This window comes from Oncorhynchus tshawytscha, linkage group LG12 (assembly GCF_018296145.1).
Source record: "Oncorhynchus tshawytscha isolate Ot180627B linkage group LG12, Otsh_v2.0, whole genome shotgun sequence".
NCBI lineage: Eukaryota > Metazoa > Chordata > Actinopteri > Salmoniformes > Salmonidae > Oncorhynchus > Oncorhynchus tshawytscha.
The window spans coordinates 24778970-24805875 of NC_056440.1; the positions used below are offsets into that span (position 1 = coordinate 24778970).

At 41.6% G+C, this 26906-nt stretch overlaps 2 protein-coding genes and 1 long non-coding RNA gene across 3 annotated transcripts in view; 1 reads left to right on the plus strand and 2 right to left on the minus strand.

The window, feature by feature from the left end:
• The window catches only part of LOC112262773 (tricarboxylate transport protein B, mitochondrial), a 40989-nt gene extending 35211 nt beyond the window's left edge, over positions 1-5778 (plus strand). Inside the window, exons 4-9 of the mRNA XM_042331473.1 lie at positions 1597-1735; positions 3021-3105; positions 3349-3453; positions 3689-3804; positions 3930-4003; positions 4150-5778. Of these exons, the coding sequence (XP_042187407.1) occupies positions 1597-1735; positions 3021-3105; positions 3349-3453; positions 3689-3804; positions 3930-4003; positions 4150-4264 (634 nt within the window). The 3' untranslated portion in view covers positions 4265-5778. The remainder of the gene's footprint in view (positions 1-1596; positions 1736-3020; positions 3106-3348; positions 3454-3688; positions 3805-3929; positions 4004-4149) is intronic.
• On the minus strand, positions 5131-9057 carry LOC121847933. Its single transcript, XR_006084813.1, has 2 exons — positions 7901-9057; positions 5131-6008 (listed from the first exon to the last, which is right to left on the minus strand). It is a non-coding gene; the product is annotated as an uncharacterized LOC121847933 (long non-coding RNA).
• A 5141-nt stretch (positions 9058-14198) lies between these two features.
• On the minus strand, positions 14199-19170 carry LOC112262774 (arrestin domain-containing protein 3). The gene is made up of 6 exons (XM_024438529.2): positions 18747-19170; positions 18484-18550; positions 18239-18386; positions 17902-18004; positions 17075-17340; positions 14199-16644 (listed from the first exon to the last, which is right to left on the minus strand). Exons 1-6 carry the CDS (start codon positions 19030-19032, stop codon positions 16540-16542), a joined length of 975 nt encoding a protein of 324 aa, XP_024294297.1. The 5' UTR covers positions 19033-19170; the 3' UTR covers positions 14199-16539.
• Between the last annotated feature and the right edge of the window lie 7736 nt (positions 19171-26906).

The window sequence follows — 26906 nt, forward strand, 5'->3', positions numbered from 1 at the left end:
TTAGTCATTTTAATGTGCTAATCTAAAGTGTAGTTCAAAAAAGTATTTTTCCACTTCCTTGTAGTCCAAGTAAGGTGATGGGAGAGAGTATGAGAAAGAGCGAGACCAAGAGAGAGGGAGAGAAATAGAAAGAGAGAGGGAAATGAGAGACACCTGTTTTGAAACTCCTTTCACGGTGTAGTGGTATCATTGCCTTCTGTTTGCCAGTCAGAGTGTGTGTGTTCCTGCACGGCAGAGAGAGTATGTGAGTCATGAAGCGGCTGTCACTCAAACAAACAAACACGAGTCTTGAATAGAGACAGATAAACATATGCTGAATTTGAAAGAACAAAGAAATATGAGGTAAAAAAAAGAGAAAGAAAGATAGTGAGAGCAAAAGGAGGGGTAGAGGGAGAAGAGATGAGGAAATAGAACAGCAAAACAAACCCAGAGATAGAGACAGATCATCAATGTCTGAGACAGACATGAAGACATCGCTCAGACCAGACACTCTCGGGTGAGAGGGCAGAGGCACAAGAACTCTAGCCTTGTGAAACCAACCTGATCTTGCAGTAGTTCACATTCTGTGAGTGTACTGTTTAATAGGCTACATGAAAACATACTGTTAATCAACACTAAGTGGCAAAGTGTCTTTCTTCCCCCTCTCCTCCTCCCCCTCTCCTCCTATCTTCCACCATGTTCAGTTTGTCCCTGCTATCACCACAATCCAATTCCTGCTATAAATAACCTTCCCAGTGAAGGACTCTATGGAACAGCATCTCCTAACTGATTACACACACACACACACACACACACACACACTTGCTTCCTGAGGTGAAACGGAACTCTCGGCTCACTTCCATGGTTGCAGTTGCTGGGCATCCGTTGCTTGCTGAGGCATCAGACTTTATTGCTACATTTTTTAACATGGAAGCGCCTTGTGCTGGGTTGTAAACAAATTGAGTTCACTAGCAGTTTGTTTCATTTCACCTGGGCATCGAAGGAAGTCATTTGCCTTTTGCCTTGAGGTGTATCTATGTATCCACTTCCATAGGACTGAGGCAAGACTGTGATTACTAAGCAGTTCTTTACTATGGGTTCAGAGAGGAAACTGGTGTGAAATTCTGCTCATCGGTAGTTTAACTGATTAAACCCAAAATGGCTTCCTCTAAGGTGTCCTGTGGGGTTAGAACTCTTTGAAGACTTTTCATTGTTTCTGTAGCTCATCCAGAGATATCAGTAACTCTGACCTTCCTCATCTTCACAGTTATACAGTATCAGTTTCTGTGTTTTACTGTCACCAAGGTAACAAGCTCAGCCACTCAGCTGAAGAGGGCGCAGGCTAGAGGGAGATTCTAATATGATTCTAAAACATTTTAGATGTAGGTTCTAGTCTGATATTCTTAGAGAGAGACTAATGTTAAACTCCTCTTCCTGATATCACTGTACCACACTCAAACCTGAGCAGCAGCTCTGCTTGTTATTGATGACTCTAACTCAGAAGAACTACATTGATTGAACTGGTCAAACTGACTGGAATGGACTGTATATTAACCTGTTCTCTCTCCGTCTCTCTTGTTTTTTCTCTCTCTGCTCTCCTCCCCTCCCCTCCCTCAGGTTTGGTGTGTTTGAGTATCTCAGTAACCATGCCCGTGACGAGGCAGGGAAGTTGAACAGCACCAGGGGTCTGCTATGTGGGCTGGGGGCTGGAGTCATGGAGGCTGTATTCATAGTCTGCCCCATGGAGACTGTCAAGGTGCGTCTGAGACAGAGCATCTATATACCCCCCTCTCATCTTTCTGTCTCTCTCTCCCCTTCCTCTCCTCTATACCCCTTCCTCTTCCTGTCTCTCTCCCCTTCCTCTCCTCTATACCCCTCTCCCTGTCTTCCTCCCCTTCCTGTCGCTCTCCTCCTCTCCTCTTCCCGTATCTCTCCCCTATACCACTCTCTCCTTTTCCTATCGCTCTCCTCCTCCTAGTCTCTCTCCCCTTCCCCTCCTCTTCCTATCGCTCTCCTCCTCCTCCTCTCCTCTTCCTGTCTCTCTCCCCTTCCTCTCCTCTATACCCCTCTCCCTGTCTTCCTCCCCTTCCTGTCGCTCTCCTCCTCTCCTCTTCCCGTATCTCTCCCCTATACCCCTCTCTCCTTTTCCTATCGCTCTCCTCCTCCTAGTCTCTCTCCCCTTCCCCTCCTCTTCCTATCGCTCTCCTCCTCCTCCTCTCCTCTTCCTGTCTCTCTCCCCTTCCTCTCCTCTATACCCCTCTCCTCTTCCTATCGCTCTCCTCCTCCTGTCTCTATCCTCCTCCCTTTCTTTTCCTGTATCTCTTTCTCTCCTCCATGCCCACATCTCACTCCCCCTCTCCTCTTTCTTGTCTTTATCTTCCACTCCTCTCCTCTCAGATTCAGTGTCACTGATATCCCCTACCCACTGATCTGAGGTCAGATTGGCTGTTCAGCTGATGATAATAATATTTAATAATCATTTGGTGGGTGCTTATATTTTTCCTATTTCACACATGTGAATTGGAGATATGTTTTGTTGTTGCATATCCCACTCTCCCTGAGACACCCTCAGAGATTGAGGTCACGGCCAGGGTCTGGCATTATCAGCGGTGACCCTGGAGAAATGTGGGTTGAGTGCCTTGCTCAAGGGCACATCAACATATTTTCACCTTGTCAGCTTGGGGATATGAACTAGCGACCCATGGTTACTGGCCCAACACTCTAACCACTAGGCTATCTGTTTTAGATGGAGATGGGTAGAAAGAGCTGATCCCAAATCAGTCTCTAGATTTGTTAACTGTCTAATCCAACAGCTGTGTGAGGGTGAGTTGACCTGATCCTTCAAGGAGTGTACTCTGATATTCTCTGAAGTAAAGCCCAAGGCTGTCTTGTCTGCTCTCAGTGCTCTGAGAAACTGATAATAAAATAATAAGGAACAGTGGGAAAAAGTGATAATGCTATTTTCCTGGAGCAGGCTTGGGATCGTTAATAAAAGTATGTGTGTGTGTGGCGATCACACTGTCCCTGTGTTCTTTCTCAAGGTTAAGTTCATCCATGACCAGTCTTCAGCCAACCCCAAATACAGAGGCTTCTACCATGGAGTCAGGGAGATCATCAGAACCCAAGGTAAGAAAGGTGTAGGGGGAGGTTACACTGATAGACACTGATCATCGGTCACTTCTCCATGGTAAGGTTCGGGTTTAGGGAGGGTAGTCTTTGTCCTACCACCCTAAACTGGAGCGGTCAACAAGGGCCTTACATGTGGATTCACACTGACATCCACTGTTTAAAGAGGGTAATGCATATGCTGCTACTACATCCAGTGATGATAACTGCTGCTAAGTGCTGCTGTCTGCTTTTGTCCCCAAGGTATTAGGGGGACCTACCAAGGCCTGACAGCCACCGTTCTGAAGCAGGGCTCCAACCAAGCCATCCGATTCTACGTCATGACTTCCCTCAGGAACTGGTACAAAGGTATGAGACTTCAAAGTTGTGTGGCAGATGATATCCTGTTCCCTATATGGGGCTTTGGTCAAAAGCACCCTGAGCCATCATCATCAGGAAGCTTGAGTACAGGTCTACACCACACAGAAAATGCTGACCTCTAGTGGTCAATTGGAAAAAGGTACTCTCTTTGACAAGCGTCAAAAGAGAGTATGTCACTTGGGTGAGTGTTAAACAGCATTCTGTCTGTGTCTCCTTTTCCCAGGGGATAACCCCAATAAGGCTGTTAACCCCGTGGTGACGGGAACGTTTGGAGCCATTGCAGGAGCAGCCAGTGTGTTCGGGAACACCCCACTGGACGTCATCAAGACCAGGATGCAGGTACAGCATAGGGTAGCATCTACAGGCACTTGTTTAGATCTGAAAGGATTGAATGTGTTAAAAATATATGTTTGACTTAACTCTACCTCTGTCTAAGGGAATAACCCTATTTGTTTCTTTCTCAGGGTCTGGAGGCTCATAAGTATAAGAGTACATTGGACTGTGCCGTCAAGATCATGAGACACGAGGGTGTACGAGCGTAAGTGCACCACTATACTCTTCTACACAATCAAACTTTATTCATGACACCCTTCAGGAGCATAAGGATTCTCAAGGTTCTACTCCAGAGATCATGTGTTCTATATGCAATTCTATGTTCTACTCTCCTTGTTCTATGTTCTCTAGGTTTTATAAGGGGACGGTTCCTCGGCTGGGCCGTGTGTGTCTGGATGTGGCCATCGTCTTCATCATCTATGAGGAGGTGGTCAAGGTTCTCAACACGGTCTGGAAGACGGAGTGAGGGGATGCAGCTGGAGCCTCTGACCTCTCTGGGCCAGACAGGACCGGACAAATGAGCCTACTACCACTCTGTAGTGGGTGCCCTGTCATTCTGAGTTAAAGCATAGTGGTTCTGCCTTGGCCTGAGGGTCTAGCTACAGTAACAGTTACAGCTACATGAGTTGAAACTTATATCACCCAATGAAAAAGGTTTTCCTTTTGATCATTTATGACCAAGCCTTTAATGCAATTATTTTAAGTGTGATACGACATATTTTTGATAATACTTATGATTAGAATAATAAATGTTTAATTGCAGAGTTTGTCTTACTCTGTTCCAGATGCCAAGCCCTCCAGTAGCAAGCTGCCAAATTGTGACAAACCTAATTATTGTTACTATTCTACTGTAACACAACTCACCCTTTTGGGCTGGCTAACAGCGTTTTCCTCAAGTGAGAAGTATGCATAGAGTAATATATTCTGACCAAGAGAAGAAAAAAAATGTAAATAATATACTGATTCATAATATATTGATCAGAGTCTTTATCGATGTATTTATTGAACGTTGAATGTTGACTAATGCGTCTTTGTGTTTGAGACCGTTGCTGTTATACTGTGCAGTGTTATGTACTAAATAGTAAGCCAATGCGCTACAGTGTTAACATTAAAGTACTGTAGGGATTGGGTGGATGCAAGAGGTCGCATTGGGTTCATTACAGCTCATTCTGACTCAACCATAACCCAGATTCCTACCACAGATGTTTGTGTTCCAGATAGATCAGCCACGTTCTGAGATGGAACCCTGGGGGAACATTCTCATTCCATCCACACATGTTCCAATCATTTCAGAGGCCTTTGTTGTCAATGGTTTTAAAATTCTAAATCATTGACATTCTGTTATATTTGGTGCCATTTTGGGGGTTGTTTTAGTATTTTAAATTGTTTCTTTATTGTTGCCTTGCAGATGTGCCTATTCATTTACAAAAACAACCATTTTGAAACCATTACAATGTATTATATATTTTTGAATCCATCATCTCTTCTAGGTTTTCAGGGTCTTGATTGTACAGTGTAATAATATGAGAACAGTCTGAGTCTGCACAAATGTCTGCCCTAACAACAAGAAAACATTGCTTTATTTTGCATCAGTGGAATAGTAAATGAAATGCATTGTTATTTAGCTTTTAGCGCCCAATGCCTTTGAATCTGTGTTGTCAGTAACGGTAGATTGACTGTTTTGACTCTTGCTTTTGCCTACAGTAAGTGCTGCATAACATATGTACTGTAAGGTGCGGAAGGCCTCTCCTCTCCTCAGCATATGCTGTTTAAGGACTGGATTCAATCCGTATCCCAGAAGAGCCGCGTTAAAATGTAAAGGTCATTTCCAATTGAGCCGTCATATGCAGAGTTTACCGTAACAATTGCCTTTAAATTTCAATCAAGCTATAATGCAGATCTTCTGTGATACTTCTGCGATATGGATTGAAACCAACCAGATTCCATAATATCAAAATTAAATGGATATAATTTCAAATACCTAGAGGAATTTGCTGTGTTTCTTACCTTACTATAACCTCTAAAGCTAAGGTGGCATTACACTAAGGACCAAAACACAACCGCTTTGCCATTGCATGACTTTATTTGAATTTGAGTTTTTCACTAAGACATTTTAGAAAAGTACTAGCTTGTGTGTGTGTGTGTGTGTGTGTGCATGCACTCCTCCATCCTACTCCCCTTTGATGAGGTCAGGAAATCTATCTGGAAATCTGAAAGTGAAAGAAACAGTTTTATAGTTACAGCATCATGATGTGGTTGCTGCATTCAGACAAGACCATGCTACCATTCATTCGCAACTGAATAGTGGCTCTGGCTATGAATACAAGCTAATGTTAGTTAGTGAATGACATCTGCGGTGGCCATATACAGTTGAAGTCAGAAGTTTACATACACCTTAGCCAAATACATTTAAACTCAGTTTTTCACAATTTCTGACGTTTAATCCTAGTAAAAATTCCCTGTCTTAGGATCACCACTTTATTTTAAGAATGTGAAATGTCAGAATAATAGTGGAGAATGATTTATTTAAGGTTTTATGTCTTTCATCACATTCCCAGTGGATCATAAGTTTACATACAGTCAATTTGTATTTGGTATTATTGCCTTTAAATTGTTTAACTTGAGTCAAACGTTTCGGGTAGCCTTCCACAAGCTTCCCACAATAAGTTGGGTGAATTTTAGCCCATTCCTCCTGACAGAGCTGATGTAACTGAGTCAGGTTTGTAGGCCTCCTTGCTCGCACACACTTTTTCAGTTCTGCCCACAAATTTTCTATAGGATTGAGGTCAGGGCTTTGTGATGGCCACTCTAATACCTTGACTTTGTTGTCCTTAAGCCATTTTGCCACAACTTTGGAAGTATGCTTGGGGTTATTGTCTATTTGGAAGACCCATTTGCGACCAAGCTTTAACTTCCTGACTGATGTCTTGAGATGCTGCTTCAATATATCCACATCATTTTCCTGCCTCAATGCCATCTATTTTGTGAATTGCACCAGTCCCTCCTGCAGCAAAGCACCCCCACAACATGATGCTGCCACCCCCGTGCTTCACGGTCGGGATGGTGTTCTTCGGCTTGCAAGCCTCCCCCTTTTCCTCCAGATGGTCATTATGGCCAGACAGTTATATTTTTGTTTCATCAGATCAGAGGACAAAAGTACGATCCTTGTCCCCATGTACAGTTGCAACACCGTCGTCTGGCTTTTTTATGGCGGTTTTGGAGCAGTGGCTTCTTCCTTGCTGAGCGGACATTCAGGTTATGTCGATATAGGGCTCGTTTTACTGTGGATATAGATACTTTTGTACCTGTTTCCTCCAGCATCTTCACAAGGTCCTTTGTTGTTGTTCTGGGATTGATTTGCACTTTTCGCACCAAAGTACGTTCATCTCTAGGAGACAGAACACGTCTCCTTCCTTAGCGGTATGATGGCTGTGTGGTCCCATGGTGTTTATACTTGCGTTTTCTTGTTTGTACAGATGATCGTGGTACCTTCAGGCATTTGGAAATTGTTCACACGGATGAACCAGACTCGTGGAGGTCTACAATTTGGCTGATTTCTTTTGATTTTCCCATGATGTCAAGCAAAGAGGTACTGAGTTTGAAGGTAGGCCTTGAAATACATCCACAGGTACATCTCCAACGGACTCAAATGATTTCAATTAGCCTATCAGAAGCTTCTAAAGCCATGACATAGTTTTCTGGAATTTTCCAAGCTGTTTAAAGGCACAGTCAACTTAGTGTATGTAAACTTCTGACCCACTGGAATTGTGATACAGTGAATTATAAGTGACAATCTGTCTAAACAATTGTTGGAAAAATTAGTTGTGTCATGCACAAAGTAGATGTCCTAACCGACTTACCAAAACTACAGTTTGTTAACAAGAAATTTGTGGAGTGGTTGAAAAACAAGTTTAAATGACTAACCTAAGTGTACGTAAACTTTCCATTTCAACTGTAGGTACTTGTATAGTATTCTATTCATATGACGCTGGTGTTGTGCAGTACACAAACAAGGGTGTCAATATCATTCTCTTATAGACTACCGTTGGGGTAATTACAGAAGTTAGTTCACTCAAATTCTCGTTATGTGAAGTGTCTGTACCTGTATTTTCCATCCTGTTTTCTTGCACTTTTTCTTGAAAAGTCTTCAACTCCCTCCTCTCATCCTGCATTTATTTTATCGTCCTCCTGCTCTCTCTTTGCTCTTTCTGGGGGAATCGCTTGCCATCGCTACGCTGTCCATCACATCCCCCAGATTCTGTATTACACTTTCCAGTCTTTTTTGGTCGTTCTCCAGCTCCATTAATGCCTCCTCATATACTTCCTTCTCTTCCTTTGTTCTCTACTCCCCGCCTTCCATTATCCTTCTCACTCTCTCATCTGCTCCATTTCCTTCTTCACCCTCTTCTCCATGTACTTCTTTCTCTTCCTTTGTTCTCTACTCCCTGCCTTCCATTATCCTTCTCACTCTCTCATCTGCTCTGCTCCATTTCCTTCTTCATCCTCTTCTCCATATACTTCTTTCTCTTCCTTTGTTCTCTACTCCCCGCCTTCCATTATCCTTCTCACTCTCTCATCTTCTCCATGTACTTCCTTTCTCTCTCCTCCTTTTTCTTTTCCATTTCCTCCTTCCCTTTTCCACCTCTTTTTCACTCTCCTGAATCATCTCCTTCAATCCAAAACTCAGTTTCTTCTCTATGGTGTCATCCTAAGGCGACAACAGGTGTGGAGTGGGTGCAGCCCGTTTTGAGACATTGTTGAAAGAAGATTGGGCTTTCAACGCTTAGATCTGCTGATGACGGCATGTCCCTGATGACATGAAAAGTGCATTTCAGGAGGTGAAAAGTGCATTTCAGGATATTATGTAGGCTACTTAGAGAAAATGTTTACTTTTTTTCAATAGAAGGGATATTATAATATAATTTAACTGTCATCCAAAGTGTATTACAGTGAGTGAATATAACTTACTTTTTAGGAATCTGAAAAGGAAAGGGGTGAGATACTCATGCTGTCCAGGTTCAGTAATGTTCACACACACACACGCTTTACCCTCGGCTTGTAACAATAAAGACTGTATCTCCCTTCAAAAAGGTATTTGACTCATGTATTGCCTTGTATGACACTGAGAACTCTGGATAACACAAGACTGTGCTGCCAAGCCAATGCGTAATTGTAGGCTACTCTGTATACCAGATGCTCTTAAAGGCTACTGTATATGCTATCTGGTGTAATACTTACTCTTTGAGAGGAATAACACACCTACTGTAATCCTACTGTACATAGACTGTAGTCATGAATCATGTGGGGATGAGGTTCTGGTTTAACCAGTTAAGTTGCCATGGTGAACGGTCACCTGACCTGAGTCACATGTGAGTGATCTATTATATTTGGTCACAAGACCGAGATTATTAGCCTGATGATCTCTCGCTCCTGATTTATAATCTAGCTGTGATAAAAAAACATACCTCCACTCCACAATTAAATGGATTGGAAACCACTGTTTGGGCTCAGGATAGACCTACTGGTTGTAACATGCAGAAGGAAGAGGCAACATGATGCTACAGTTGAGTCATGGAAATTCTCCATTAAATGTCCTTAGAATATTTGAAGAGTAGGCTTTCTACTGTAGGACCCAAATGAATACACACTTGAGATTGGACAGAGATTGAAATCCTTATGGCCTTGAGCAATTTCTCATTTATAGGCCATCATATGATTTTGGGAGAATACTTAGATCACACTTTATTTAGATGGTCATACTATCAACAAATCTGTTGATAAGCAACTGCTTGCTAAGGTTAAGGTTAGGTTTAGGGCAAGTGGGTAGTTAGTTGAAACGTTGACAGTTAATGTGAACATCTACAAACCATCTCCTTGGGACTATCCAAATTGGGTTTTAATACTTCGTAATAGTCCTATCATAGTACAAGGGGAAAGCCTAATGTAGCTGATACAATTGGCTTTTCCAATGCACTATATACGCACATTCATTTATTTAACCTTTAACTAGGCAAGTCAGTTAAGAACAAATTCTTAGGAACAGTTAACTGCCTTGTTCAGGGGCAGAACGACAGATTTTTACCTTGTCAGCTTGGGGATTCGATCTAGCAACCTTTCTGGTACTGGCCCAACACTCTAACCACTAGGCTACCTGTCACCCCACATTGTACAAATACTATCTGTACTACCCTTATTTGATATAGTATTCTTGTCGCATATACTGTACGGCATTACATTTAGGCACTACTTCAATTAAGGAAGGTTGAAGCAATGGAGTTTAAATAAATAACAATAAATACAATACACCACCATCCATTTACCACAACAAATACAATACACCACCATCCATTTACCACAACAAATACAATACACCACCATCCATTTACCACAACAATACGATACACCACCATCCATTTACCACAACAAATACAATACACCACCATCCATGCAGGTTCACACTGAGCACATGTGACAGACGTGACAGAGTCTGGAGACGCCGTGGAGAACGCTCTGCTGCCTGCAACATCCTCCAGCATGACCGGTTTGGCGGTGGGTCAGTCATGGTGTGGGGTGGCATTTCTTTGGGGGGCCGCACACCCCTCCATGTGCTCGCCAGAGGTCGCCTGACTGCCATTAGGTACCAAGATGAGATACTCAGACCTCTTGTGAGACCATATGCTGGTGCGGTTGGCCCTGGGTTCCTCCTAATGCAAGACAATGCTAGACCTCATGTGGCTGGAGTGTGTCAGCAGTTCCTGCAAGAGGAAGGCATTGATGCTATGGACTGGCCCGCCCGTTCCCCAGACCTGAATCCAATTGAGCACATCTGGGACATCATGTCTCGCTCCATCCACCAACGCCACGTTGCACCACAGACTGTCCAGGAGTTGGCGGATGCTTTAGTCCAGGTCTGGGAGGAGATCCCTCAGGAGACCATCCGCCACCTCATCAGGAACATGCCCAGGGGTTGTAGGGAGGTCATACACACTACTATTTTGACTTGTTTTAAGGACATTACATCAAAGTTGGATCATTCTGTAGTGTTGTTCTCCAAATCCAGACCTCCATGGGTTGATAAATTTGATTTCCATTGATAATTTTTGTGTGATTTTGTTGTCAGCACATTCAACTATGTAAAGAAAAAAGTATTTAATAAGAATATTTCATTCATTCAGATCTAGGATGTGTTATTTTAGTGTTCCCTTTATTTTTTTGAGCAGTGTATTTGGTGAGAATCATAACATAGGGTACAAAATCTATTCTAGGTCTTAAAGGGGCAGTAGCCTACCTTGGGTGTACAATTTATCATTACAACATTATTTAATCTGCAGTTATTATTCTGCTATTTGTTACCAATAATATCTACATGTTAATAGTATCTTTTGATTACAATTAGTATGCCTAATCTTTTAACTAAATGGAATGTATTAGCTTCCAAAATGTAAGTAGGTCTATCTAGCTGTCTGATGACAAACTGATGGAATGGCTTGTCCTGCACTTTGGAAAAACCCAGTGCATTCAGTGAATTTTGGAAAAAGATCTTGGTTCCTTTCTAAACATAGCAATGTGAATGCAAAGAGGACCACAAAATGGGTGAAGTTAACTGGTCCTCAAAGGCAGTGTGAATACTAAAAGAACAGAGTTATTTTCCTTTTTTAGAGTTCACTTTAAAGAGGACTGAGATTGGTTGTAGAAGTGTATAAAACATTAGGAACACCTGCTATTTCCATGACAGACTGACCAGGTGATTCTAGATGAAAGGTATGATCCTGTCATGACGTTGGCCTGGGGGGTAGGTTTATGACAGTCATAGATACCTCTTCCCCCCCTTTTTCCTCTCTCTACCATACTGAGGTTACATTTGCAAAACCCTTGGTTAACATAGAGATTCTGGGAACATCAGAAGGTGGGGAGAAATCAACTATATTCTGGTAATCCGAACAATTGAACATATGCGGTGGTACTTAATGAATATGATGTCAGTTCGGTTGTCATCTGAGACATTCCTATCAATGATAAGATGACAAACTCTACAGTGGAAAGTCTACACATCAGAGTTATCGGATTCACATGGAATTGTTGTTCAATTTAAATGTTTGAATATGAAATTATTTGTGATGGGATGAAATGTGATTTTAGCTTCTAAAATGTGAGATTTGGGTTTTCATAAGATAGGGCTGCTCAATCAGTGGCCTGCCCCTGTGAAGGGACATGGGCTATAAAACTTTTCAAACACGCCCTCCTCTCCCTTCCTATATAAGCCCTTGACGACAATATAACTTCCTGTTCCGAGGATGTAGGACGACTGTCCGATGTCAGAATGGTTCAGATAATAACTACAGAATGAAGCTAACATCAGCGTGAGCTTTGGTTGCGAATGGTATGAACTTTGAACTCTTATTCACTACAGAAGTGATACCTCCTAGCCGTTGTGTTATTAACAGCAGATGCAACGAGGGTTAGGAAGGAACAGACAGAGTATCCCGTCTATCACCCAACGACATTACTACAACGTATCCAATTGACAACCAGAGACATTCTTCAAAGGACTCGGTTTGGCAACACGGCCTTCCATTTACCACCAACCTACCGAAGCGCAGCTCAGAGTAAATATTTATTGCATTTTCCTTTTCCAAATGGGCGGTAATTTAGAATGCATCAGATACTGTATTTACGATAGCACAGCTTCTCCCTGTGTCCCTCAGTCTTCCCGCTCTTTCACTCAAACCCAGCCCTTTTCCTTTGTGTAACAAGCTGTCATATCTGTTCCGCCCGCTAGGGACGTTTTCCTTTGATGTAATTTGTAATCAAGCTATGATTTAATTGTGTGTATGTGTAATTCTGTGTGATTAGTTAGGTATTTAGTAAATAAATAATTAAACCAAATTTTGTATTGCTGATTCAAATTGTTAGCCAGGGTTCGAATTTACAACTTTCAGATGAGACTGAATTAAGGTGACGATTGATATTGACTGCTATTGATGTAAAATATTACTAGGTCTTTAAGAGTTTATTCGGAAGATAACAGCTCTATAAATATTATTTTGTGGTGCCCAACTCTCTAGTTAATTACATTTAGAGATTAGAGACTCTGGGTTCGCGCCCAGGCTCTGCCGCGCATGGGAGGTCCGTGGGGTGACGCACAATTGGCCTAGCGTCGTCCGGGTTAGGGAGGGCTTGGCCGGTAGGGATATCCTTGTCTCATCACGCACCAGCGACTCCTGTGGCGGGCCGGGCGCAGTGTGCGCTAACCAAGGTTGCCAGGTGCACGGTGTTTCCTCCGACACATTGGTGCGGCTGGCTTCCGGGTTGGATGCGCGCTGTGTTAAGAAGCAGTGCGGCTTGGTTGGGTTGTGTATCGGAGGACACATGACTTTCAACCTTCGTCTCTCCCGAGCCCGTACGGGAGTTGTAGCGATGAGACAAGATAGTAGCTACTAAAAACAATTGGATACCACGAAATTGGGGAGAAAAAGGGGTAAAATTCAACAAAAAAACAAAAAAAAAAGTTTATTCGGAAGATAACAGCTCTATAAATATTATTTTGTGGTGCCCGACTCTCTAGTTAATTACATTTACATGATTAGCTCAATCAGGTATTATTTTATAGAATAGCATGTCATATCACTTAATCCGGCATAGACAAAGACACGACAATCCCTTATTGATGTCACCTGTTAAAAATAATTGAACCTGTCTTCTCCCCTTCATCTACACTCATTGAAGTAGATTTAAGCCTTGGGACAATTGAGACAGATTGTGTATATGTGCAATTCAGAGGGTGAGTGGGCAGGTCAAAAGATTTAAGTGCCATTGAACAGGGTATGGTAATATATGCCAGGCACACCAGTTTAAGTGTGTAAAGAACGGCAACGCTGCTGGGTTTTTCCATGCTCAACAGTATCCTGTGTGTGTATCAAGAATGGTCCACCACCCAAAGGACATCCAGCCAACTTGACACAATGGTGGAAAGCATTGGACTCAACATGGGTCAGCATCCCTTCGGGAACGCTTGACACCTTGTACAGTCCATGCCCCGGACGAATTGAGGCTGTTCGAGGGCAAAAGATGGTGCAACTCAACTAATGTTTTGTACACTCAGTGTATGTGAAAATACTCTGACCCATATTGCCCTCGTTGGGAATAAAAACTAAGGAAAGGAAATTCATACCCAGAACAAATGCAGGTATATAAAATATGAAACAAATATTTAACCAACATTTCATTGTTGTACACCGTGGGTATAGTATTGTCACAAACACTGATGGATATGGAAACACAAGAATGGGAAAGGAAAAGGGGATACCTAGTCAGTTGTACAGTGAATGCATTCAACTGAAATGTGTCTTCCACATTTAACCCAACCCCTCTGAAATCATGTTCAAATGTTTTTTAAATGGTCAAATGGAAGTTAATGTGTTTATTACAGGTCAATAACATTCATGGCATATAAGTAGTATCAGTCAAACAGTACTTACAAAATGTTCAATTCTACAGGTGGCCAATCTGTGAAGATTAATTTAAGAGTTTATCAGTGGGCTTTCCTAAAGTGCTACCTTGATACTCAGTTTGACAAACACAACAAAATATACAGTACATTGTTAAAAGGTATTGTGGTTAAAACATGTATGTATGTAAGTATGTATGTATGTATATATGTACACATACACACAGAGACAATTCAACATGTTTTTATCAGAATACTGTCTGTTTCTATTGTGATATTACAAATGATACATTTTTGGCAATACATAAAGAGTCTAGAGATGTGTACTTCCCTGTCTTCATTAAGAAGGTTCAAGGGAACTCAATAGCAAGGACTACGTCACAAACAAGGACAGTTTTGACATTTGAAATCAAATGAAAAAAAAATGTCCACGTTCAATACAACACAATGAATTTACCACCAATACATCTTCAAAACAATGGGTTGTGCACATCTTTTAACGGCAGTACTGAACTCTTCAAGGGAGTTTGAAAGAGTTTAAAATGAGTAGATGTCCTCAATGGATGAAATTGGGAGTGTTAAAACAGACATAAAAACAGTTAGAACATCAACATAAATACAATATATAATTTACACAAACACACATCAATACAATTCATATGAAAAATATATTATTGTGCGTGAATTTGAGTGGTTCTTCATATAGTAAGCTCAACCATATAAATGTCAAATGTTTCAGACTTTCTGTTGGATTACGCTCATACAACTAGGAGTGTAAAAACATGGTTTTGTTATTCAGACCACAGCAAGAGTGAACAGTGTAATTTTAAAATGGACATACAAATGAATTAGTGATTGAATCACAAGCATCCTGAACATTCTATTTTCCAAACGAATGGGGCAAAACAATGTTGACCATGAATAACAAATCGAATCCTTAAATTAACCATGATAAAAAAGACAAGTAGGGTGAGGCAGACAGACACCACGAAGCGATTGATCAAACATGAGTAAACACAGTCACAAAGCCCAATTATCTTATGTTAACAATCACTCAAGCACCTTGAAAGAAATGCTAAGCAACATGACCTGGCAAGAGATGAGCGACGACTGCACCATTAGATATTTAAAGCACTGTCCGTCTGTCACCTCAAACACTGGAGGATGGCAAGGCATCATTACATGTAAGTAGTATGAAATATATGCAGTTTTATTTACAGTTGTATATGTATGTATGTATGTATGTGTATATATATATATATACACACACATACAGACATACATACATACAACTGTAAATAAAACTGCATGGCTATAAAAACATGTAACAGAAATATTAACAGAACAAACACCTTTTAAAAGTTGATGCAGAAAATATTAGAAAATCTGGTACCGTATTTGGTACAACCCTGAGAACTATTGCAAATCAACCTTTTTAAGAGGCATTTAACATAAATCCTACAATTTGTTATGTTGTAAGATGTGTTAGAGCAAGTTTAGTTGTCTATCAAGCCTTCTTCCTTATCAGCTGTAGTATTGAGTTAGCCCTCAAAGCAATAGCATTGCCCAATAGTTCCTCATCTCATGACCTAGATGGAGGTGAATTAGGCTCTGAAATGTCAGTTTTTTTTTTTTAAAGTAATGAATTCTGAACATTTATGGCAATAGTGAGCAGAAACAGCACAAGACTTACATAGGTATTGGTAAGAGACAATATATGAAGGAAGGATTTGACATGGTGGTCGATGACAAAACTTGCTCTAACAATTCCTATGGTGATAAACATGTATAAATTGTAGAATTGGAAACCCCATCTTAAAAGGGGTTTGGCAGTGTCTAATCTCAGAATCCAGAACCAAAGCTAGAGTGAATGCCGGCATCTGGCCAGCTACTAGACATGGTGGGGGCTTGTTGAGATGTTTGGCCTAATGTGAGCGGCGAAGTCCATATGCCCTCCTCTGAAATCCTTTTAGCCATCTGTGGGCCTAAATTACCCCCCCCCCCTTTCCAAAATTCTAAAGATGCCAGGTTTACACCAACCCGGCAAAATCGTGATTTGTCCAAATAATCAGTGACACAAAAACCAGCTCACCAGAAGAATGGTTCCTAGTAACCCTCATATTCCCATTCCCAGTTGTGAGACACTATGCATGTCTCTAATATGACTAGGTACATATTAGAGACATTTGTATCTAAGTGCTGCTTACCCTGCCTAAATCCTAACCTTAACCACTAGGTAGAAAAACACTGACCTTAGATTGGAGTCTAGGGGCAATGTGATCCTAGTACTATTGCTACTGATATGGAGGTGGAGGCTGGGGAGCGTAAACAGGAATATTACACAGCACAATGGGGAACAGCACCTTGAGGTCCGTGGAACCTCTGATACGTAGACTCACCTGCAGGAGAGAAGAAGAACAGGAAGAAAAGACAACATCAGAACAGAAGGATAGGCATTTGGCCAGTCCAATCACCTATTTAACCTATGATTTTGAGGAGATCTGTGCAGGTTATACAGATGCAATCTTTTGCCATATTGCTTACACCTGGGCTATCGAGAGGACAAGTAGGGGTGATTTCCATATTGCTTATACCTCTCAGCCTCATATTCACAACAAGTCTCTAGAGTAGGAGTGCTGATGTAGGATCAGTGTTGCATTTAAGATCATGAATAACATTACATGGACAGGGGGGGACCTGATCCTAGATCAGCCCTCCTACTCTGAGACGCTTTGTGAATGCAGGCCCAGATCTCCAGGAGTGCTTAGGGGATAGGGGTCGATTTGGGATTGGTAGTAAAAGCTGCATCATTTCCAGATGGATACCTACATCCACAGTGTAATCCAGCTCCAGTATAGGACAGTTGGAGATAGTGAGAGTCGTGTTGAGAGGGATGGGAAGCATCATATCGCTGTAGACCTCAGAGCTACTGGGGTTGACAGGCTGACCATCCACTGAGGCCAGGTTTTTCATCTGCAACCTCCTGTTGCACTTGTTATGGGTGTAAAACATCTGCTTCTGGATAAGGGTCGCATGCGGAGTCACTGTCCGAGAGGAGCCGTTACTAAGCTCACAGATTATTTTCACCATCTCTCCTATAGAAAAAAAAGGGGATTCAAAGGTGAGATGTGTCTGTTTATTGGAGTGTGTAAACACAACTATCTTGGAAGACTTGACAAGTGAACAGGAATTTCTATTGAGTCTCCATTTATTTGACAATAATAGACGAGTAATTTGTTCACCAGTCATGCGCTGGAAAACTCAGGCACGCACACACAGCATTTCTAGCTAACATTCTGACACAATTATTCCCTTGTTCACAAAGACAGACCCACTTCTTAGACCAAATCTGGGTGCATACCACAGTCTGCTGGCTAACATATTGGTCTTGTTTTGTAAAATACTAGCCTTGTGAACAAGAATTTACTGCTGCATTCCCAGTTCGTTTCACATCGTGCACGTAGAATGTGAACTCAGGATGGTTGAAGTTTATAAAAATACAACAATGTCAGGGCTGGAGCCCCTCTAAGGAAGTGTTTTTTATTGTTCCAGTACTAGCTTCCTGTGTACGTGTACATTAACTTGCCTAACGCTACAGAAACAGGAGTTTGGTCCAAAGGGCAGGAGCCTTTCGGGCTTGGACAAGGCTTACTTACCTGGGACAAAGCCTTTCCTCTCAGTGCAGACAGTCATTGAGATGGGACCTGAGGCACACCAGAGGCAGCACAGGGTCTTAGTGTTGCTGCCTGCCAGAGGAGCCTGGAACAACACACAGATCTGGGGTCAGGCTATACTTTGTATGGCTGTGACAAATGCTGAAATTCTTTCTTCAACTCAAACCAATCTAATATGTCATAGGCCTATATCAAAAGGGAATCAGTTGGATAACCTACATAAGGCAATTATAATAGGATGACATTTAACTCATTGACATTCAAGGTTGGCGTAATGCCCAGGTAGGTTCAGATAGACAATGGGAGGACATGCCCTTACCAGAAGATGTGGTTGGTTGGCATCTATGTGGCTGGCAAAGTTGAACTCAGTCACAAATTCCTTGGCTAGATGCCATGGCCTGTGTATCTCCACCTTCATTGAGTAAATTATACTGCCATGCACCCCATGGAAAGAGGAGGGGAAGTTTCTGAATGAATGAAAATAAGTTTAACAATAATGGTCAGACCTTGAATATACAACAGTGAATAAAACATACACACACAGTAATAAGACGTCATACACACCCTTGTGGGATTTGGCATGTGAATGGGTACACATGGGTTCCTGGTTGAAGTGTGGTGTTAGGGACCGCTGAAGATTGAAAACAAAACAGTTCATTTAAACACAACACAACAGCTAGCTGACTAGCTAGCTATGATTATAACTCCAATGTGATACACAGACGCGCACACACACCTTTTAAATACACCGGTGTATCAGAATTCAGATTATGATGCATCTTTGTAAATAACTAACTGTGTAGCTAGCTAAGTAATAACATAACTACCGTTATTTTCTTGCATTACGATTTGAGAGAAGTTGAAGAATTCCAGCCTTGCCGAGTGGACTCGTCGTTGCCTTCTGCGTCGTCCTCTTCTTCCACCACCTCCTCCTTGTGTTGTCCACTGTACCTTTGCTTTTCCATTTAATGTTAATGTTATAGAACTGAGCTTTGTTTCTTTCGAAAGATCAAAGGAAATCTGACCTGCCATAAAGTCACCACTCGAGAAAGTCACTCTCGGGTTATTGGCGTTGAAATGTATTGTAAAATTTTTAAACGTTTCTCCAAACATTTTTTGTGCAAAAAAAATGGCTCTGAAGAAAAAGCAACAACTGTGTGTGTACTGTTTAAACCAGACTGCGCAAGCCCACGATATGCACACAGGGGCGTCTCGTGCTGAACCGTTCTTCTTGAATGGGAATGTTAACCCGTTCATGTCCCTTCAGTCAATCAAAGTATTTTAAAAACGTAACTAGAACAATTGCAACCTGCAAGGTTTTGATATGATGACGATTATTTAATATGGTTTAGAGATATGAAAGTAATGAGATGTAGCCAAATGAATTAAGTTCAATTCATTAACTGCAATGACAATTTAGCTACTGACAACTAATATCTAAAATAGCAATTTAGCTAGCTAGCTAAACAGCTTCACAATCGATCAACTCATCATTCATTCCACTGAGAACACACATTTTGAGGGAAATGTATAACCCTCGCACGTGCAGGTACATTTCTGTTGTTGTTAAACTAAGGTGGTTTGATTGGCTTTGTTTGTACATGGAGAAAGCGATACCTTTCAAGGCTATTGTTTGTGCACGGAGAAAGTGTCAACACCTGGGCGGTGATCAGTAAGGCACAATCCACAATGACAACATTCCGCTTGAAATATATTCGGGCAGATATGCCTCTGACATGTACAGTACAGTAAGGAATCTTGTCAGGCCAGCTCAGTATTGCAGATATAAATGCCATGCAGGCACGGAGCGGGACCATACTTAACATGTGTCAAGAGAGACATGTCTTTTTTACGCAATATACACTCAGTGGCCAGTTTATTAGGTACACAACCATTCACGAAAATAGTTAGCTCGGACAGAAAGTGGTCTTGGCTTGCTATATAAAACAGGCATTCAGTTACTGTACTATTGAACGTTAGAATGGGCAAAACGAGTGGCCTAAGCGACTTTGAGCATTGCATGATTTTCGGTGCCAGTTCTCAGAAACTGCTGGCCTCCTGGGATTTTTACGCACGACAGTGTCTAGGTCCCTCAAGCTAAACTCTGGACCTCGAAGCCAGTTCCACTACATTTTTTCATTCTAGTCGGGAACTGATTTAGACCTCGGCCACCAGGTGGGTACAATTAATTAGCAGGTTGAACAGAAAACCAGCAGGCTCCAGACCTCGTAGGGTAAGAGTCGAATGCCTCTGGTCTAGGGTTAACAGAGATAGGTGCGACCAACAAAAAACATCCGTCAGCGGTAGTACTGTGGGTGAAAACAGCTCGTTGATGACAAGTCGAAGGAGAATGGCAAGAATTTTGCCTACTAAGAGGTGGGCCACAAACAGGCAAATAACGGCATAGTACAACAGTGGTGTGCAGAACGGCATCGCAGAATGCACGACTCGTCGATCCTTGTCACAGTTGGGCTGTTTCAACAGACGATGACACTGGGTTCCACTCCTATCAGCTAAAAACAAGAAGTGTCTCCACTTGATTTTTGTCAATGAATTTGTGGAACAGTGTTGCACATTCAGAGATGGTGACAACTCAGGTGTACTGTTATTTCCTTGCCACTAGATGGTGATAGTTCCTTTACTTTGGTATGATGTTCAGCGTTTCATCTCAGCAGCTCAATGAAGACAACTAATGCTGCGTTCATAACCAAGTGGGAAGGTGGTATTTAGCACACACGACTGGGAAAAATCCACTTGAACGTCCCTCCAGCTCGTAATTACTTGTGGGAAACTAGTCTGTCATCCTGAGCTCTGACTTCTCCCACATCCTGACCTCTGATGTCACCTACTAAAGGAAATTACCTTGATAACAGCATTTTCGGCAGTTAAATGTAACAAAACATTATTTCTAATAATCTATCTATTAATATGACTTTTGAACACTGTAATTGTTAAGCATGGGTTAACTGCCTTGTTCAGAATGACACATTTTTGCCTTGTTGGCTCTGGATTCAATACAGCTACTATTTCAGTTACTGGCCCGATGCTCTAACCACTAGGCTACCTGCTGCCCCAGACTGGAGTCATATTAGAAATCTGTGCAGCAAGCAATGAGATGCAAAAGCCATTTTCATTGTGTGGTTGTTGAACAATGAATGTGTTTAATCTTAAAGGGAGCCTATCGGTAACATTTTAACCTCTTTTAATGTCAATATCTTCAATTTCAGATATCAAGCTGCAGTAGTGTTTTCAAAGCTTCACTTTGCACTCTGGTTTTAAGAGAGAATACAATCTCCACATTGTTGAAAATGGTTTATTAGAAAAACATTTCTGGGACATAAAATTCTAGGACATTTCTAGGACATAAAATCACTTGACACAAGTTACTTTGACCACATATCTTTCCATTCCCACTGTGTCACATTCTTCATAGTGAACTTAGCAGAGAGACATCGACTGCCAGTGCTCTTGTCTTCACGATGGGTACGTCCCAAATGACACCCTATTCATTACTTATATATTAGTGCACTACTTTTAACCAGGGCGCATAGGTCAAAAGAAGGGTACTGGGTAGGGAATAGGGTGCCATTGAATCTTTCTCACTGGGGCAGTGAAGTGCAACATTTTGAACAATTGACTTGTCAGAGGTCATGCCGGGCTGTGTAAATGTATTGAGGCCATGTGTTACAAGATGTAGAGCATGTCTTGGTCTTGTAACAATGAGAGTTCATAGATGGTTATCATACCACACTACATGGATCACTGCTCAATGCTGTCAGAACACTACACCTTGACAGTTTGCACATGAATACACGCACACTGCTCATTAGTCATGCCTCTGTTTTTGTGTCCTCTTAAGCAAAGGAGAAGGATGAGGACCTTCAAATACAGCTGTATCAAAATGTTTTTATATATATGCTGTATATATGAGGAAAAACCTCTTCAAGAGCATCCCAAACTCATCTCAAAGAGACATTCAACATAAGAGCAAGTTGTCATCACTAATTGAGGAAAGCATCTTCCCCTGGTAAATTCCCTTGAATTGTCCATTAGACGTGATGACTCCTCTTGATCCCTTTTTATCTTAATACACACATAAATAGTGGAGTAGAAAAAACATGTTTCAAGTTTAAATTGGACAGAGGATTGCAGTGACTCAATCTCACTGGCGTTCTCTACAGAGTCATCATGACCACCCTTGCTCTGCCAGGTGGACCTCTGCCATGATTGGGCATTGTTCACAAACGCTTGTTAGGACAAGATGGGCAGTTGAGTTAAGACGAGGAGTTTTGTCTGACCACGTCCTCAGAGTTGTTCCTGGTCTCCTGGCCAGGGCAACATCTCGATTCTCCATCCTTTTCCAAAAGTGTACACTTCCATCACTGATTTAGAAGCATGGGATTTGTTTAAGCATTGGCTGGAGGGAGTTTCCACTGTTGTAAAATCCTTGTGACAAAGCCTGTGTTTAGAGCCATTCAAATGATCCAATTCTGATTGTTTTTCTCCATGTCCAGTATATATTTTGTTTGCTTCCACATTCAGTTTTACGTGACCCATATCAGATTCACGGATTGCCACTGATGTAGCCTCTGAAATAGTGCACAGGTTAAATGCTTGTCCCTTTCCACATTTTTTAGTGGGGTGATTGTCGTGTTACAGTTTTTCTCAGTCGCTTTGGTGCATTTCTTAGATCAAAAGTGCAATTCTTGATACTACTTGTACAAATTCCAAATCCTCTAGTCACTTGTGCACATCATTAAAGCAATTTCTTATTCCTTTGAACAAATTGCAATTGATAATGTACAAGTGTCAGCTTTTTTCCACATTATCAATTGCTCATGTCATGTTGATCAAAATATAGTAGATGGTTCTCTGTTGAATAGTCTTACCCCTCAAAACATCTAGGCATTAGTTCCTTGCATAAGCCATTACATGCAAAATTGTTGAACTATTTGTCATAAACTGTCAAGCATAGTTTTACACATTTCTATTAGACCTTTTGTACAAAAACGTGAATTGATGAATCGTGCATGTGAAATTGACCCTCACTCATGAAGGAATGTAAAGTGTTAGTTCAACCAACAATCAACCAGTTGTCTAAATTGCTCAAAGGTGCATCTCATGAAGAATCAATTGGCAAGCATTTATAGACAGACCACAACACAGAGTTGCAATTTTCCAATAATGGATGGACCAGGAAACGAACAGGGTCAACAGCCAAGAGGAGGAAGAAGAGGAACAAGGATGCGTGGTGGAAGGCAAAACAGAGGAAGAGGCAGAAGAGGACATAGGCGCATATCTGATGACATAAGAGCCACTATTGTAGACCATGTTGTCAATCATGGCCTTACAATGGTTGAGGCAGGTCGAAGGGTGCAGCCGAATATTGGGAGATCAACCGTGTCCTCAATAGTTAAAACGTTTCAAAGAGAGAACAGGTATGTCCACCAATGTACAGTGCACTGTTACTGTATATAAGCAGTATACTGTATACTTCCTACAATGCTTCATATTACAGTAGTCCACTTGTATTTCACAGCATACAGAAATATACTCTATACAGATACATACTGCACCTTACATGCACCCACCTGTATGTTTTACAGTAAAATGTGTGTTCGCATAGTTTTTGTCTATGTGAAAGTGTGCAATGCATCACTGCAGTTTTCCCCACATAGGACTGCAAGATTACCTTAAACCGGTGGCAGAGGACGCCTTTTCACACCTCAACAGGAGGAGGCTATTTGCACCATGGTCCGAGTAACCAATGCCATGAGATTCAGGGAAATACAAAGGACCATTATAGAAGACAACGATGTCTTTGAAAACATCCATACGGTTAGCATCTCAACCATCGACAGGGTGCTGCATAGAAACCAGAGGAGTATGAAACAGCTGTACAGTGTACCATTCCAAAGGAATGAGGACAGAGTTAAGGAGCTACGGTACCAGTATGTACAGGTAAAACATATATCTATGTAACTACTTTACAGCAACATTTTATAGTGATACATAGTACAGTAAGCATAAACTGCACACATTTCCATTGCTGTGGAAGGAACATGCAATATACGTACATTTTATGTCACTCTTCCTTACCAAAACAAATTCAACTGTGTGTTCTGGGATATAGCGTATAATGGAGTTGGAATCAAGTGAACCCTCTCACAACTTTGTATACGTGGATGAGGCTGGCTTCAACCTGACCAAATGCAGAAGGCGGGGTCGGAATATCATCGGTCACAGAGCTACTGTGGATTTGCCAGGCCAACGGGGAGGAAATATCACCATGTGTGCTGCTATTTCGGAGCATGGTGTCCTAACCCATATCCCCCTTATAGGGCCATACAACACCCAGCATCTACTCAACTTTTTAGAGACTCTCTACAGGGCTCTCATCCCTGATGATGAGAGGGGGTCTGTTTAGAGAGGATTTGCCAAAGTATGTGGTAATTTGTGATAATGTGAGTTTCCATCGATCAAACATCATAAGGCAATGGTTTGTGACCCACCTGAGGATGCTCAGAGAATTCCTCCCACCTTATTCACCATTCCTTTAACCCAATTGAGGAGTTATTTTCAGCATGGAGGTGGAAGGTGTACGATCGTCAGCCACACACACAGATGACTCTGCTGGCTGCAATGGATGCAGCATGTGAGGACATCACAGTAGACGCCTGCAGAGGATGGATAAGGCATTCCAAAAGATTCTTTCCACGTTGCATTGGAAGGGAAAATATCCGGTGTGATGTGGATGAGAATATGTGGGCCGACAGACAGGAACGTCTGGATGTGTAGAGACAGCACAACAGTGCTGCGGGCAAAGTTGTGCCTTAGAGGTGGTTTCCTGTGTTTCTTTCTAATTTTTTTTTTTTCCCTTTGTGCCCCTTGGGTTGTCCAGTCTCTTTCAATCAATAACCCACATACAGTAATATGTAAATAGTACTGTTGAAATTGATATATGCCATAGAAGTGCAGCCTTGTGCATTTTCAGTACAGTAACTGTCATCCGAACTGTAGCCTAAGTTTACATCAGGTAATACTGTCAAAGTACACAGTTACATTGACAACATGCCTAAACATTTTGACGACCTTGTTCGTGAACAATGACTCGATGACTTATCATTCTGATGACACTGACATGATCATTGGCATGAATATTTTGAGAGATGTACTAAGGATTTTTAGTGACTGACTAGCTTTAGAAACATATCTATTGTATATTGCAGTTTGTACAAATTGTTTTGAGAAATGTACTTATTATTTTGCACATGTTAGGGATGATGTGATAAATGCACCAAAGCGACTGAGAAAAACTGTAATTATTTTATTGTTTGAGTGTCCAGACTGAGGGTGCCTATGAAACATCAGAATTATATCAAGATTGAGAAATGTGGACTAAATCTGAATTCAAAAGATCAGTTTCTCTTGTTTAGACTTTCAGGGGGAAAATCTGATGGGTATTTGATATGCAAATACATCGGACTTGGGCTGCCAGTGATAGATGCAGCCAAAGTGTACACATTTTGGAGAACGACAAAGAATCAGGACTCATCCCAGGTCACATGGTCAGCCCTATCACAAGAGAACCAAGGATGGTTAAGTGAAGCATAACCTGGGATTGGGCGTATCCCTGTAGGGTCTGTATCTCCCTTAGTTTTTGAAAGGATTTTCAATATCAAAATATTGTTACACTAGTTTAAACCTCACTATTTGTACATGATTAACACCTACAATGTTGGATTGTTTCAGCTAGGTTCCACTGTTAGTAAGAGTGGAAATTTGAGGACTTTTGATTTGCTTTAAGGGGGCTTAATTCCACTCAATGAGAGGTTTTCAGTAACAGTGGAGGGTATAAATCTGTATCAAAGGTACCTAAGCTTTGTACACAGGGACTAATCCGGGAGCAAGGGGATCCAGCTGGTTTGAAACTGGAAGTCTATTTGTTGTGGGTGGGTGTTTGGCACGCTTTGCTACAAGGCTGTTGCTCCCAGGCAACAGGACCCTTTGACTAGATACTTACATACTACATACACACACATACACAGTCGGACACACACACACACGCACAAACACGCACACACATTAGTTTACAGCAGGGGTGTTGAACTCATTTTCCTCCGGGGGCCACATTCGGTCTTCAATGATGTCTGGAAGGCCGCACTGAAAATGTGTTATATTTCCTAGTCCTCTAGCCATCTTATTTAGAATTTTTGATGCTTCCTGTCTAGTAATCATTTGAGAGCTGGACAGTCAAGAAACTGTATGAATATAGGGAAAAAAATGTATCCATTAAAATATACAGTTGAAGTCGGAAGTTTACATACACCTTAGCCAATTACATTTAAACTCAGTTTTTCATGATTCCTGACATTTAATCAGAGTAAAAATTCCCTGTATTAGGTCAGTATGCTTGGGGTCATTGTCCATTTGGAAGACCCATTTGCGACCAAGCTTTAACCTTCTGACTGATGTCTTGAGATATTGCCTCAATATATCCACATAATTTTCCTCCCTCATGATGCCATCTATTTTGTGAAGTGCACCAGTCCCTCCTGCCAACCCCTGTGCTTCACAGTTGGAATGTTGTTCTTCAGCTTGCAAACCTTTTCCTCCAAACATAACAATGGTCATTATAGCCAAACAGTTATATTTTTGTTTCATCAGACCAGAGGACATTTCTCCAAAAAGTACGATCTTTGTCCCCATGTGCAGTTGCAAACCGTAGTCTGGCTTTTTTATGGCGGTTTTGGAGCAGTGGCTTCCTCCTTGCTGAGCGGCCTTTCAGGTTATGTCGATATAGGACTAGTTTTACTGTGGATATAGATACTTTTGTACCAGTTTCTTCCAGCATCTTCACAAGGTCCTTTGCTGTTGTTCTGGGATTGATTTGCACTTTTCGCACCAAAGTACGTTCATCTCTAGGAGACAGAACGCGTCTCCTTCCTGAGCGGTATGATGGCTGCGTGGTCACATGGTGTTTATAC